The sequence below is a fragment of the Lathyrus oleraceus genome, chromosome 6 (genome assembly GCF_024323335.1).
Source record: "Lathyrus oleraceus cultivar Zhongwan6 chromosome 6, CAAS_Psat_ZW6_1.0, whole genome shotgun sequence".
NCBI lineage: Eukaryota > Viridiplantae > Streptophyta > Magnoliopsida > Fabales > Fabaceae > Lathyrus > Lathyrus oleraceus.
The window spans coordinates 84,199,350-84,215,945 of NC_066584.1; the positions used below are offsets into that span (position 1 = coordinate 84,199,350).

At 36.1% G+C, this 16,596-nt stretch overlaps 1 protein-coding gene across 1 annotated transcript; it reads right to left on the bottom strand.

Annotated features, from left to right (window-relative positions):
• Positions 1-49: 49 nt before the first annotated feature.
• On the bottom strand, positions 50-11,493 carry LOC127098139 (uncharacterized). Its single transcript, XM_051036646.1, has 9 exons — positions 11,289-11,493; positions 8,581-11,192; positions 7,945-8,086; positions 7,757-7,839; positions 7,299-7,534; positions 4,513-4,599; positions 3,744-3,843; positions 2,146-2,359; positions 50-1,942 (listed from the first exon to the last, which is right to left on the bottom strand). Exons 2-9 carry the CDS (start codon positions 11,023-11,025, stop codon positions 525-527), a joined length of 4,725 nt encoding a protein of 1,574 aa, XP_050892603.1. The 5' UTR covers positions 11,026-11,192; positions 11,289-11,493; the 3' UTR covers positions 50-524.
• Between the last annotated feature and the right edge of the window lie 5,103 nt (positions 11,494-16,596).

The window sequence follows — 16,596 nt, forward strand, 5'->3', positions numbered from 1 at the left end:
CACGATTTCTTTTATTTAAAGCAAACCCTGAAAAGGGGAAGAAAAAGAATAGAAAAATAACTAAACTCAAATTTCAACTTTCCAGTTACCACTGCCAATTAGGGTACAAGATCATTGCTTAATTTTTCATGACAATGTCTAATTTTCTACCACCTAACTAAGTTGATAATGAAGAATTCTATGCAAAACCTAAAAGGGAAAAAGTATAAGCAACAAGTATAACAAAAGCATTGTTCTACTCCATTCACATCCAAATGGCAATAACCATGTGAGCAACAAAATACATGAGCCTTGTGTCATCGCGTCATGTGTTGTTCCTCCGTTAACTCATCCATCCTCCAAAAAAAAGGAGATATCCTCCAGAAATCTTTATCTAAATGTAAGATCACCCTATTCTAACAAATTTTTTACAGAATACTTTGCAAAAAATGCAAATCTCGCCGTATTAATTGGGGGACACACCTCCTGAGTTAAAGATCAAGGTCATACCTGTGATCCTTTCAAGAATGTGTTGCTATATTTCCCTACTCAGCTGTCTTGATTTGACAGACTAAGCCGTCAGCACTACCACATGAAGTACTGCCAGCAGATGTACAGTGCAGAGCCGCACCTGAAGAAATGTTAGTTTCACTCTGTTCAGTTTGATCAACCCGCAAATCAGGCTTCACTGGCTCTGAAGACTCCTTTATCTCAGGCTTGTTATTGGGAACAACTTCAATATCAATTGGAAGATCATCGGCATCAGCAGCACTGGGCTTTTTATTCCTCTCTCTGACACCATCTGCAATTTTCTCACAAACAGCTGAAGATTCTAGTATGGATTGGCAATATCTAGGAATTTTGTTTGTCTGGAGATCAATTGTTTTGGAAGAACATAGTTCGGATTCATCAGCATTTGGCGAACCATGACCACTAGAATTGTTTTCACAATTAACAGGAAAATGTTTGGTAATATTCTGCGATTCAAGATGCATCAAAACGTTAGTTGTGAGACCTGCTTCGTTGGAGACACTACGACCATTGGATCTAGAATGAGAACCAGGTTTATCATCAAGAATTACTTCAATATCAGCAGGAAGAAAAACAGTATCAGCTTCACTGGATGCTTTATTCGTCTCATTGACACCATCTGCAATTTTCTTACAAATACCGGAAGACACTAGTATAGATTGACAATCTCCAGGATTTTTGTTTGTTTGGAGATCAATGGTTTTGGAATAACATAGTTCTGCTTCATCAGCATTTGGCACACTAACACTTGAATTGTTCTCACAACTAACAGGCAAATCTTGGGTAATATTCTGCGATTCAGTGTTCATCAAGATGTTGGTTAGGAGACCTGCTACACCAGAGGCAATATCACCATCTGGTACAGAATGAGTGCTGCAACCATTGTCGAATTGAGTATGTACTTCTTCTGATGCAATACCGTCTGATTGAGCACAGTCGGTCTTAAATCTCAGTTCACAACTGTCAGAAATCCTGTGTGAATCATGGTTACTCTCAGCAGAATATTTTGATTCCCTTGTCCTAAACACAACTTGTGAGTCAATAGGAATATTTTCTGCCCCTGAGAGTGCAGATTTTTCAGCACTGATGTTATTTAAACCAACGTCAGTTGTTACTTTGACCTTGTTTGAACAATTTTCAGTAACCTCCAACAGTGCACCATCGTAATCTCCAACTTGGCAACAAGAATCAGCCACACGCTCACCGGCATTTTCAGTGCTTTTGTTGTCCACAACCAATTGTCCATGAACAGTCTGACATGCATCTGGAGATGTGACATCTTTTGTAGATTTAATGTTCTGTACGTCGCTAGTAATGTCAGGTGTGTTATTCAATGAGATGTCAATTTTCTTGCAACAATCAGATCCAGTTGAGTCTTTCCCGTCCCGATTTGCTACCTTGCATGTAGTATGATTCTTCATATGATTGGAAACTGCAACAAGTTGCATTATGCAAAACACAAATTCAAACATAGAAAAATGACAACAAATTGAGAGCACAAATTCAAACATAGATAAATGACAACAAATGCAGAGCACAAGTTCAAACTTAGAAAAATAAACAACAAAGATGTAGTAGATCTACAAGCATACACAACCAAATAATAGATCATGCCAAGCATCTAGGAAAACATACCTTCAGTAGGAATCAAATTTTCATTAGTAAATTCATGCTTTGATATCTTCTTCTGTAGCATATCTACGTGAGGGAACACCAACAGATTCATGCTCTTTGTTATTTGCTTGCTTGTTTGATCAAGTGGCTCAAACCCAAAAACAGAGGTCCAGGTTTCTTTGAGTTCTGATATAGCTGGTATGATTAATAACTCAACATGTAAAGAATCGAGTGCCTATAACAATCAGAGATTGAGTTTTGATGTCAGCAAAATGAAAGATCCAAAGGAAAACAGATAACATGAAAGTGCAGCGTTTTCTTTCCTGTTGTCCTAATAAGACTAACCATCACCATCAAATTAAAAAGCTAAAACTTCTTTTTACTTTGCCACATACTACCATTGGTCCTTTTCATTGGAAATAAAAGATTGAATCATCAAGACCAAGGAAGAGTATTTAAAGGAGGAGTTAATATTAAGTTTTGATTCAAAATTAACCAAGTACTTGTTAAGATTTGTCTGTTTCTTATATTGGGACAAAATAAAGCGAAGTTTTTTATAAAAAGACTGGCAGGAAATCTTATAGAATGGGTACAGTATATTAATGAACAAGAAAGTAAAGAAGGTCTGTGAACAGAAAGAAAACGGTTGAAGGTTGACACTTAACACTATTCACTGTCTACAACCCCCAAGCATCAAGACCAGAAGAAGAAACAAGCTTCCGGGGTGTTTGAAAGGGCCTGATCTCTCCTTATTCCACTTCGAACAACTCTCATCTATCTAGATATATAAATAAGCCAATAAATTGAACACTGTACTAACTAATTCTCTCTTTCAGTGTTCAGTTACAGCAAGGGCTGCTTATGAAGCTATTCATGATACAATTGTTTATTACAAGAGAAGGGAATTAATTCTTTATAGGCTCTCATTCTGTTTCATTGCTTTCCAATAGATTTTACCAAATATGATACACTCAAGTACATGATTTTTTTATTTTGCATACTGTTTTGGTTATATTTCACTCTTTTACATTATGAAAAAGGTATTACTATATTATGTGACAATTATTAGTATGTATGTATGTATCTGACAATTATTATCGACTATATCAAATATTTTGTTATTTATGACTGTTTTAAAAAATCCTTCATACAAATTTTCTGTAAATAGTACTCCCTAGTTTAGATCATTTGTACATCCTAGGGTCAAAGACTCTACACTCTAGTTTATTAATATGAAAGTGGAGCACTCCAAATAAATTTGGCTTTCATTTTCCTCACTTTCTAGAAATAAAAGCAAAAATAAATCAATACAAGATTCCTATTTTAAGCAATGTATTAAGCAAATCATGTCAAATGTCCTATGCTTCAGCGTCTAACTAAAACAGTACCCCACCCTAAGTTAATATGGGGCAGATCATTTCCTTTTGAAAAAAGTCACAGAAGAAAGATTAGCCAGAAGAAAAAAGATTACGGGCAAAAAGAACTATTTTTTTGCGATCCAGGATAACGACATAATTGAAAAATATGGAAAAATTGAAAATTGTTACCAATTCAATAATGAGCAAGTCAAATTCTGGGCAACTAAAACTGAAGAGATATGTATAAAATACTGAACTTACCCATTCGATGGCATTTAGAAGCCGACGGCACATTCCTTGTCGCCTATACATATAGCGGGTTCCAATGAATGGCATCTCTGCAAGTTGGTTCCCATGGATCCTATTTGATCAATTAAAAAACTATAATCATCAGAATAAAAATTTGTCTCTTCCATTGCTTAAAAGAAAATACTTCTCCAAGTACAAGGGATTGCACACTTGTTTGCTGGGCAGGGAAGTAAAGCTATACACGGGGAAATTTTGTTTTAGCTATAGCACAGAAAATCAAGGACAAAATTATGATTATGATATCTTATTATAGATGAGTAAGGTAACTTCACAAAAGAAATATCATTCAACTCTAATTCTCTGTTAACATTTTGGCTTATAGTTTACCATGGTCTCCCTCTATCTGTAACTATTTAGCTATCCCCCATCAAGTATAACCCTTGTAACAAGTGCTTCATGGATCAGCTCCGCACATTACCATACCATATTTGTCATCAGACCTTAATATTTTTTAGAACACATGATAAAATATCAAACAGCACATTTTTTAACGGATTGAAGCATATGTTTAGTTTTATTAGTAGCAAACCCACTGATTATATCTGGGCAAGAGATACCTATAACACACAATTTCAAAAAAAAGGTAACTGAAACAAGTACCAAATACACTAAACCATTAAATAAAAAATTCTAAATCCAGCCTTCACCCTGCATTTATGTTAAATATTGACTGCTTATAAAAGCATAAATAAAAATATCTAAAATTCCCGTTGACAAATACCTGATAGATGCAACACATATGATCTCATCACCTCTCTCTAGAAACGCAGTAATAAACCCACTATAGTTCAGGCGCTTGAAGTTTGACCTAAAAATTGTAACAAGCATGTAAGTACTGCATATGGTATACGAATAATATTTTAGCATCTCTAAAACAGTAATTATATTTTTTATGCATGAATGACGCCATCATTTATTTCTTAAATGTTCTCAGATTGCATTAGATCTAACTAATTCTTACAAAACTATTTAACGTGTGGAATACGCCTCTGTTTATAAGCTATTGCCAGACCTTATTTCTTCATGCCCAACACCATTGGTTTTGGTGAGTAAATACTATAGTGAGTCACCCAACTGATAGGATTGGATACCATCTTAGGTTTTGGGCTGGGTCTTAAATATTATAAAATATCTTCTAATATATTTTACTTTAACAAGCCTAACTCTAAGATATTAAGATAGTTTGAATTAATATAAAAGATATTATAAGATATTTTATAATATTCTAACAGGTCTAACTCACTCTTTCAAACTATTTTTCATGCCTTGTCACTTTTCAGTGTGTTACTTAAATTATTCCAATATGATGGATGACTAATTGATGGGCTAATGTCATTTTAGGTTTTCCATTGAGTTTAACTCATCTTAGAAAATCAATTGGTAAGGTGAGAGTTGTCACTCTTCATAAACTATTCTCAAGTCTTGTCTCTTTTCAATGTGGGACTTGGATGAATCAAGTGGTTAATAAGTTTTAGTTATGGCCAAGCCCAGATCGAGGGTACCTGAGTTTGATTCTTAGTTGATACAATTATTGATCTGACGTTACTTACCTTTTGGCCGAATTCTAGAATACCAAGGCCCTTCCTATTAGATCCGGGGGTTAAGACCAAAAAAATGTTGAACTACAATTTTCACCATTAAATGTAAATAATAGAACTACGAAAGTCTTTTTAAAAAAGAAAACCTCTGAAATTGTATTCTGAGTCACTTTTTTGTTATAATATATTATGATGAGTCATTGAATCATTCATGAGAAGATTTTATTTATTACACAAACAAACATAAAGTAAGAATGCATAATAGATAATCTGTATTTTTTAATCTATGATTGACAATCGTTATACTGATATCTTCCATTAGTTTTAGGGATTTCATCTATAACCACATATCTAGTCATAAAACTTAGGTTATGTCTAACTCAACCCTACAAAATCGGCTTGTAAGACAATGTCCACCACTTATAAACACTTTTCAGTCGATATCTCATCCAATGTGGAACTCTCTCCACACACACACACAGCATGACACTTAGTGTGTGACTCTAGGGTGGCCAAGCGGATCTTAGATAAGCTCTGGTATCATCTTAGATTTTGGATTGAGCTTAACTCATTCTTACACACACACACACAAAAAAAAAAAAACTTGTAAGGTGAGCGTGTCTGCCAACTATAGACACTTTTTCAGACAATATATCCTCTAATGTGGGACTCTTAACATCTTAGTTTAGGAAATTTTATTAAGATTTAACATCTAATTAAAATTTATCTAGGCTTTTATCATCTTTACTTATTTAATTAATTGCTTTACAATATCGTGAGGTTTAAGTGCCTTTTGTCATTTAGATTTTAGGCTTTTGAATAATGAAAAATATTGCTGTTTTTGCTCCTTTGGAGAGTATCTAAATCTTGAGAGCACTCCATCCTAGGGGAACACTCCTTAGGGAAGAAGCCTGCAGAGAGTACGCTCTTGGATTGTTTATCTGAAGCAATCGTGTCAAAAGGATCACTCTTGGATTGTCCTACATCTAGAGCATGAGCATTGAAGTGGTCATACATATATAGCAACAAGTTGAATTGCAGAACATGAAGATTTAATGCAACAAGTTTAGATAACTCTAGTCTGCTTCAACGCACCAATTAACAATATCAATGTGAAGAACATTCAAAAACCTAGATTTTGGTTTTCGGTATAGGCACTCAGTATTGCTATGGCAAATCACAATATGTAGGTAGTTAAAATATAAAGGAAAAATGTAGGTGTCGTTAAAAGAAATACAGCCTTTTATGACTTATACCTTATAAGTCAAATCTCTCAAGAGGGCCCTAATATGTAGGTAGTTAAACTATAAAGGAAAAAATCCTGGGAATCTCATAAAAGTTGCTCATCCCCAGTCCCCATAACGTATTATCCCAGAAAACTCTACTACTCAAATAGGTCTTAAAAATTAGACATAGGTCTAATTCAACCCTGAAAAGCAGCGCTCATGGAGTGAGTGTCCCCACACCCCACTTATAACAACTATTCAAGTCATATCACTATCTGATGTGAGACACTCAACACACATCCGACAAATCCATAACTGAACATCTGGAGCGTGAATTTTGCAGGTCTAGATGTATGTGGATGTTCATTTAGGATGGACAGACTCTAATACCATCTTAAAATTTGGAATTGAATTTAGGCCTAACTCAACCCCAAAAGTGAGCACATGGCGGGAGGGTTATCTCCCACTTATAACAATTACTCAAGTCATATCACTATGTGGGAATCTTAACAAAAGGTATCCCACATTTCAATGGCAGAAACTGAGTACACAGCACTGTTCTGCCAGCCCTAAGAGTAAAACTACATATATATATATATATATATATATATATATATATATATATATATATATATATATATATATATATATATACATATATATATATATATATATATATATATATATATGCATGATCTGGACAATGCTAGTTTGATATATAAAAAGAGGCCACTTGAACTTACCCACAATTATATACAATACTGTGGATCAGATTGGTCCCGCTTCTATGATCAATAAATGGCATAAAGCACTCATTCATTATTGATAATGCAACAGCCAGCTTAGAATTACACTCTACCAGCTGAGGTTTTGTCAGAGAAGCATCAACGCCAACATCTGATCGCCAAATAAAAGACCAAGAAAACCCATCTTCAATTTCATGTTTAACCCCAAGAAGCCTTTCAAGTCCCTCAGATAACTGGAGGTCAAAATAAAAAATAAACAATTTGTCAGTAGTGACCAGAATGTGTAAATATTATGCAATATTTAGAAACACGAGATAACAAACATCTGAAATTATAGCAACTACTTCAAGTTAAAATTTAGCCCGGTTCAACTTACAACTATACAACTAACTTTGCATCAACCAACTACATATAGTGATCAAAACTCGAGCAGATGAAAACAAAATAGACTGTACCTCTTGACATTTGTTTCCGCAAAATACAGCATCCCCGGAATCATCAGTCTTACCACCATTTGCCTCAATACAGGATTTGTGAACTACAAAAGGTAAAAAAAGCCATATTCATTTCTAACTGGGAAGTAACACAGCCCCTCGTGAGAAATATGTATTTAACTAACAAAAGAATATAGATAAGGGCGTACATTTTTCCTCACATAAATGGCATGTGAGCAATGCAGGCAGAGTAAACTCGTCATTGACAACACTTCGGTTTGAACTTCCACCAACCAAACCACAAAATTTGCAACAACAGTAAATGCAGTGCCAGTCACCAGATGGAAACTTCTGCAAGTAAAAAAATAGAAGTTTTATTTTCCAGAACATAATTAAGTTGCACAATTTTCAATATGCAGATGTGTCATAAAAATGTGAAGCATGAGAACTATATAATAACAATAAGCCAGAGGAATTCAGAAATGCGAAGTATATAAAATAACAATTAAGATTTTCCCATTAACTCTCATGAAATCTTCTAGAAATTCAGAAACATAACAAAAAAAACAAAAAAATCAACAAACATATATATGTTCACCAAGAAGCAATAATAAAGAAAAGGCACAGATGTTGAACAAATCTACTAAATTGTCACTAAATTAACATATATTGAAGCCCTTTTTGACAATGAGACCATAGATACTAAAGGAAAAGAGGCAATTGTATAGTTCAAAACAGTTAGAATAAATATCCTAATAATAAATTTACAGTGAAAGAATTCTATTAAGATCAGTTATATCAAAATGAATTGAAGTAACCCATGCAGCCAGCATCAAGAGACATACTTTTATATCCAAACAGCTTTTATGGAACGTTGACGGGCAACCATCACAGCACATCAGGTCTCCACCATCTCCGCAAATACCACATGTATCATCATTAGGATCTTCACCCGCAACATCAACAAAATGAAAACTTTTACGTTCAGATTCATCTTGTTTATTCCATGAATCTAGCAGGCACTGTAGGAGTGAAGTTTCATCCTCCGTATATATATTTTTAAGAGGATCAGATTGTTTGCTTTTTGCATGAACTCCAAAGTCTGAAACTGTTATGATTGAATTACAGCAGCCACAGTGAATACCATCTCCTGTGATCTTACCTTCCAATGGAGCAATTTCCAACTTGTCTTGCATATAATAGACCTTCCCATTTTGAGGGATTGTGCCCAAATCAATCATCCAGGCAAGTATAGTTCGTTTTCCACTGTATGGCACATATCCGTTAATTTCTGAATCTACCTCTTCCGTAGCATCACGAACCAACAGAGCACCTCGCGTCTTGTTCTGTGTTTTGTGCCGCTTACGATCCCTGACCAGAACCGGCAGCCTGTTAGGTGATTTAAAATCTGTATCGCCATCCTCGGCAAGTGATCGTTTCCTTTTCATTTTCCCTTTCACTGACTTACCCTTGCCTGCACCAGAACCTGGTTTTATTTTTTTCTCTTTTCGATTGACCCCATCAACATTCTTTCCAACCTTCCCTTCAAATGGCACACATTTAACTGAACATCTTTTCTTGGTAACTACTCTAGTCAGTAACTTGAAATCTTCCTCTGGTATTGGTGTAAATTTGAACCCTGGTCTGTACAGCTTACCTTCACCATCCCCTGCTTCATAACGCTCTTTAAGCCTCTTGTACGCCAAGGTAATTGACCAATGTGTTTTTCCATCCAGAGAAACATATACTGCATCAAAATAATCTCTTCCGCTTTTTCTAGGTCTATGATCAACAGTCCATCCTGCATCCGAGAGACATGCCATTATTTGATTACTCACCAACTGCTTTTGTTCACGTCTTTTTCTTTGTTTAGCAGCAGGTGCATTCACAGTATTTGATGTCCTCTTCTTTTTAAACTTTTTACTGGAAACTTTTTTCCCATTTTCATGGCTTGCCTTTCCTTTACTATTATGTGACACAGTAATGGGATACTTTTGTTGGTCGGTCTTGGGAGGTCTTCCACGCTTACGTGGTGACTGAACTAACTGATCATCCTCTTTTATAACTTCTTTGAGAGGCCTCCCAAGCTTACTCAGTGGCTGATCAACTAATTGACCTTTCTCTTTTATCTCTGTTTTCCGAGGCCTCCCAACCCTACGAGGTGGCTGATTAACTAATTCATCTTTCTCTTTTATCTTTGTTTTCGGAGGCCTCCCAACCCTACGTAGTGGCTGATCTACTAATTCACCTCTCTCTTTTATCACGGTTTTTGGAGGCCTCCCAACCTTACGCGGTGGCTGGTGCTGGTAAACAAATTCATCTTTCTCTTTTATCTCCGTTTTCGGAGGCCTCCCACGCTTCCGTTTCAATTTCCTCTTGCCTTTCCCTCCCATTTTCACCTTAACTCCTTCAATCTCGTTACCATCAGTCAAAATCCCATCAGCTTCTTTAAGCTCGTCAAACCCACCAGGTTCTCCAATATTCCCAGCAACGTCATTCCCTCCATTATCAGATTTTTTGTCGTCTTCCCTCTTTAACCTTAACCGCAATACTCTAGCCCCACTCAACCCTTCACTCTCCTCCCAATCATCCTCAGCTTCTACATTAATACCACCATCTTTTAAACAACTCCTAGGGCTACTGTTCACATTCTCAGCTAAGTCAACATTTCCACTCATGTTCAACTTTAAATCCAAACAGCTCTCATTCTCAGCTAAGTCAATATCTACACTTGGACTGGCATTCAAATCCAAGTCAAGTGTTTTTTTCACAGCACATTCAACTTCGCCAACACAGTCAACTTCACCAGCACATTCAACCTTGTCTTCCTTCTGAATCATCGAGGTAGGTGCCTCTAAACCCTCATCCCCCGAAACTAAAACCTCGTCTTTCTTCTCAATCAACAAGGTAGGTGCCTCTAAACCCTCACCCCCCGAAACTAAATCCTCGTCTTTCTTCTCAATCAACGGGGTAGGTGCCTCTAAACCCTCATCCCCCGAAACTAAATCCTCGTCTTTCTTCTCAATCAACGAGGTAGGTAAACCATCATCCCCGGAAACTAAATCCTCGTCTTTCTTCTCAATCAACAAGGTAGGTGCTTCTAAACCCTCATCACACGAAACCAAATTATCATTGTCTTTCTTCTCAATCAACAAAGGTGCCTGGAAACCCTCATCACCCAAAACAAAACTATCACTAGCATTCTTCACACAAACCCTTCCCTTATGAACAACCTTTCCATCACTGGAAACCTTCCCTGACCGAGTCCAAGATCTCAAACCTTCTCTCATTTCTCACGAAACCCTAACTCTACAAAAACCATAAACCTGAAGTAAACCGAAGGAAAAAACAACCGCACAAAATACCCATTCAATTCTTAACCGTAAAATCTTACAGTTACAGCAAAGACCAAGCAAATTCCCGTGTAAGCTTCAAAGCAAAATCACCAACACAGTTTCTGCAACAAAACGCAAACAGCTTAGAAAAAAATCGAAGAAAACGATCAGATCAAAATCAAACTCAGAAAAAATATGAAAAATCAAACGTAGCTTACCAATGTGAGAATGATTTCAGAGAAATTAACGAAACCTAGAAGACCGTGCTAGGAATTGGAATGTTTTGAGGAGCATTGTTCCAAGGTTAAGTTTCGAATTCAAGGTTTTAGAGCGAGAAATTCTAGAGAGAGAAAATGAAATGTTTCTAGACGGGGTTTAGAGAGTGAAGAAAGAAACCACCACTACGGAGATACCGTGTTCAGATTTTATAGTGCTAGATTTTCTTCGTCTTTTCTTTTTTATTTTGACGGAATTATTCTTTTCTTTTTTGGTAAATTACTTTTCACAAATATTCACTAATATTCAACCTTAAATCTTTAACATGTCTTGAAAAAATGAGTTAATCTCTGGTATTTTAGAAGAAAAAAAATGAGGTATTTAATATTTGAGGTATGTATTTATATTTCAATGTTAAAAAATAGGATTAAAATATTTTAATGTGAGGAATATCAATTTTTAATTAGTTTTTATTTTAGAAAATGTTGTCTAAAAATGATATGATGTTATTTTTAATTTATGATATGATGTTTTCTTATTGGTAAACTAATTAGGATTTTATTATAAAAGATAATATGGTCCAAGTTTGATTTAAAGTTAAAAGTATGTTGATTAAAAAGACTTAACTGAGTATATGTTATTATAGTTTTTATAAATTGGATTTAAAAAATGTCATTAAGTTTATGACAATCATTTTTATTTTCATAAGTTACATAAATAAAATTATTGGTAAGTATTATGTTTGATTTGCTAAAAACATAGAAAGTTATATAATATAGCTTTATTGTTTTTAATATTGGATAAAATTGAGAATTTAAGGCACTATCTCATAGGTGCAATATAGTTCTTCCAGCAACTCCCCAAATTATGACATCCAATACTTCCATATTGTCCATATTTGTTTTTGAATAAAATTTTCTATAGTTATAACAAAAAATTTGGTGTAATTCAAAATTTGTGATAGTACATTTTAAATTTCTGATATATCGGATATTTCAAAACTTTCAGTTTGTTTTATTAATTTTTGGAAATTCGAAATTTACATGTGGATACCGGAAATTTCAACTTAAATAAAATTTTTGATGGGGTTATTTTTTTTATTTTTTGGACGTTCAGGATTTTGCCGATACTTTTGGATGATTGTGATTGCACCAACAATTTTGTGTAGTCCATAGTCAATTCAAAGTTGTATAAATAGGGGGTCACATATTTGATAAAAACATCTCAAAAAATACATCTTCCTCAATTTTTTATTAAGGCATAAGTGTATTTTAACGGAGCTTCACCTCCTGTAGAGTGGCACCACATCTCTCACCAGTCTGACGTCTAAGTCGAATGAATTATTGTCTGATACTGAAACTAGAAAGGTGAGAAAGATCGAGTTTTGTGAAGATTGGATTGATACTTACGGGAGGAAGAAATACAACCTTATTGAGTTGAAGACGGACGAAGATGTGAAGGAAATGTGGAGATCATTTTGTCGTAGGATAACAAAGGTGTCGATCAAGTTAGATGATAGGCTTTCAAGATCTGTTGACAATATAATGGAGATGTTGAAACATCCAGAATCATTTGGCAGTGTTTAGATTTTTCTTATTTATTAATATTTTCTTAAGTTATGTTTAAGTTAATGTTGTTGGTGCAAAGGTAGAATAAAAGATGAATATTCTATTAAGAGAATGACGGCTACAAACAGGATTAAAAGTTACAATGATTGACACCCTATTTATAAGCTAAAACTAGGGTTACTACAATAGGATAAAATACTAAAATACCCTCTAACAAACTTAGGGGCTAAGAAAATAATACAATTTAAATATGAATTAAATCTAATAAAATCTAATACCATCCCTTAATTCATATTCCATCAAAACTTGTAACACCAATTCCATCCCTTAATATGAGAAATTGGTCAGTCTTGATAGCTTTCGTCAGAACATCTGCCAACTGCTTCTGAGTGCTGCAGTGTACAACTTCTAACACTCCCCTCTGAACTTGATGTCTCAGAAAATGATACTTGGTCTCAATGTGCTTGCTTCTCCCATGCAACACTGGGTTTCTGGCAAGATTGATTGCAGACTTGTTGTCAATCATCAGCTTCAGAGGTTTGTTTACTTTAATCTTCAGATCCTGCAATAGATTCAGAATCCACACAGTTTGGCATGCAGTAACAGCACCTGCAATATATTCAGCTTCACAAGTTGACAACGCCACAACAGGTTGCTTCTTGGAACACCAAGAAATGGGACCTCCCAGAAATTTGAATAAGTACCCAGACGTACTTCTTCTGTCAACTCTGTCTCCACACCAATCAGAATCTGAATAACTCAGAAGTTCTGACTCATCCTTTCTTCCAGAAGGAAATAATACTCCATACTTCAGAGTTCCCTTGATATACCTCAGAATCCTGACAGCAGCTTGGTAATGGGACCACTTAGGTTTACTCATGAACCTACTAACCATCCCAACTGAATAGCAAATATCAGGTCTGGTATTGCACAAATACCTCAGAGAACCAACCAACTGTTTGAAGGTTGTAGCATCCACATCCTTTCCATCAGAGTCAGAATCCAGTTTCTGATTTGTATCAGAAGGTGTGACAGCAATCTTACAATTCTTCAATTCAAATCTCTTCAGAAGTTCTAATTCATACTTGAGCTGATGCAAAATAATACCTTTCTCAGAGTATCTGAACTCCATCCCTAGAAAGTATGTCATTTTGCCTAAATCAGTCATTTCGAATTCATTCATCAGAACTTTCTTGAACTTAGCTATCTCCTGTTCAGAACTTCCAGTCAGCAGTATATCATCAACATATAAGCATACCAGAGTCATATTTCCTTCAGAAGTATGCTGAACATAGACATCGTACTCCATCTCACATTTCTGAAAGCCTTGCTTCTTGAAAAAAGAATCAATCTTCTTATTCCAAGCTCTGGGCGCTTGTTTCAATCCATATAGAGCTTTGTATAATCTGTACACCATCCCTTCCTGATTCTTTTTCACAAATCCAGGAGGTTGTGACACGTAAACTTCTTCTTCTAATGGACCGTTCAGAAATGCAGATTTTACATCTAAATGCATCAGAGGCCAATTCCTGTTAGCAGCTATTGCAATCACCATTCTGATTGTTTCATGTCTTGCTACAGGTGCAAACACTTCAGAGTAATCCAGCCCAGGTTTCTGTAGAAATCCTCTGGCTACCAACCTTGCTTTATGTTTGCCAATTGAACCATCTGGCTTTAACTTCTGCTTGAAAACCCATCTGACGCTGATGGCTTTCTTGTCTTTTGGAAGTTCTGTCAGCTTCCAAGTCTTGTTCCTCTCTATAGCATCAAGTTCTTCTTTCATGGCCTTCAGCCAGAGCTTCTGCTTAAGAGCCTCTTCTGTACTTATGAGTTTAGAGTCTACTAACATGGCACACTGAATAACTTCTCCTTCAGAGTCTACTTCAGTGTCTTGCAGCATGTCAAATTCTGCATATCTTCTGGGGATGTTTCTGACTCTTTGTGGTCTCTGAACTTGTTCAGAGTCTTCAACTTCAGAGTTTCTACCTTCAGATGGTTGACTTCCTCCAGAGCTTTGACCATCTGAAGGTTCTGGCATATTTCCAAAGTCTGAATTGCCACCAGAATCTGGATTACCATCAGAGTCTGGGTCATCAGAGTCAGGATCATCAGAGTCTGAAACATCAGAGTCTGCAACATCAGAGTCTGGAACATCAGAGTCTGGAACATCAGATTCTGGATCACTATCAGAGTCAGAATCAACGTCAGAATTTACTCCAACCTCAGAAATTCTGAACTCTGACCTTTCTTCAGAAGTTCTAACATCAGAATCAGATTGAGACTTATCCCAATTCCAAACTTCTGATTCCTTCACAATCACATCTCTGCTGAATTCAATTTTATTGGTTTCTGGACAATAGAGCTTGTATGCATCTGTACTGTGGTACCCTATCAGAATCATCACTTTGCTTCTATCATCCAGCTTCTGTCTTCTGGCTTCTGGAACATGTTTATAGCAAACAGAACCAAACACCTTCAGATGACTAACACTTTGCTTATCTCCAGTCCACTTCTGTATTGGAACTATTTCCTTCAACTTCTTCGTAGGACATCGGTTGAGTACATACGTTGCAGTGGCAACAGCTTCTCCCCAGAGCTTCTGAGGAAGTTTCTTCTCCTTTAGCATGCTTCTCACCATATCAAGCAAAGTGCGGTTTCTTCTTTCAGCAAGACCATTGTGTTGAGGGGTATAAGGAGCAGTAACCTCATGCTCAATTCCATTCTCCTCATAGAATTTCTGGAATTCTTTGGAGTTATACTCACCTCCACCGTCAGTTCTAAGAATCTTCAACTTCTGACCACTCTGATTCTCAGCCTTCATTCTGAACTTCTTGAATTCATCAAACACCTCGTGTTTAAACTTAATAAGGGATACCCATGTCATTCTTGTGAATTCATCAACAAATAACACAAAGTATTTATTCCCTCCAATCGATGCTACTGGAAATGGACCACACACATCAGAATGTACAACTCCCAAGGCATGTTTTGCTCTTGGAGCAGTTTCTGACGCAAATGGCAATCGTGGTTGTTTTCCTTCCATGCAAACTTTGCATGACTTTTCAGGCTTCTTAATTGCAGGAATTCCATGTACCAACTTCTTTGAATTCAGATGTTTTAAGCTTCTGAAATTCAAATGACCAAATCTTCTGTGCCACAGCTCACTCTCCTTCTCAGCACTTGTTGCACTAGGACATTCTGAGTCTGCAGTTCTGACATTCACCTTGAATGTTCTATTCCTTCCCTGTTCTGACTCCATAATCAACTTCTGATTGCAGTCATACAACTTCAGAAGATTGTCTTTCATGGTAACTGAAAAACCTTTCTCAATTAATTGTCCCACACTCATCAGATTGCTTCTGATGCCAGGTACATACCACACGTTCTGAATCAATGCTGTTTTCCCATTGTTCAGAGTCACTCTGACATTTCCCATACCTTCTGCATTAAGATATTTGTCATCAGCACATCTGATCTTTGTCCTCTTTTCAGAGTCAAAGTCAACCAGCCATTTCTTGTTTCCAGTAAGATGATTTGAGCAGCCAGTGTCCATATACCACCAGTCTATCAGATCCATATTATCAGATTCAGAGGCCATCAATAGCATAGATTCGTCATCAGAACTTCTGGCTATATTTGCTTCTTCTGATTTTCTCTCCTTGTTTGACCAACAGTCTCTAGCAAAGTGACCGAACTTCTTACAGCAGTAACATTGGATTTTCTTCTTGTCATACTTCTCTTT

Bases quoted from the DNA above. Each gene is read 5' to 3' on its own strand.
- LOC127098139 (XM_051036646.1), bottom strand. From the start codon at position 11,025: ATGAGAGAAGGTTTGAGATCTTGGACTCGGTCAGGGAAGGTTTCCAGT. The intron at 8,087-8,580 runs GTATGTCTCTTG...TTTTACTTGCAG, and splicing joins AAAGCTGTTTGGATATAAAA to AAGTTTCCATCTGGTGACTG. The intron at 1,943-2,145 runs GTATGTTTTCCT...AACTTGTTGCAG, and splicing joins AAATTTGATTCCTACTGAAG to TTTCCAATCATATGAAGAAT.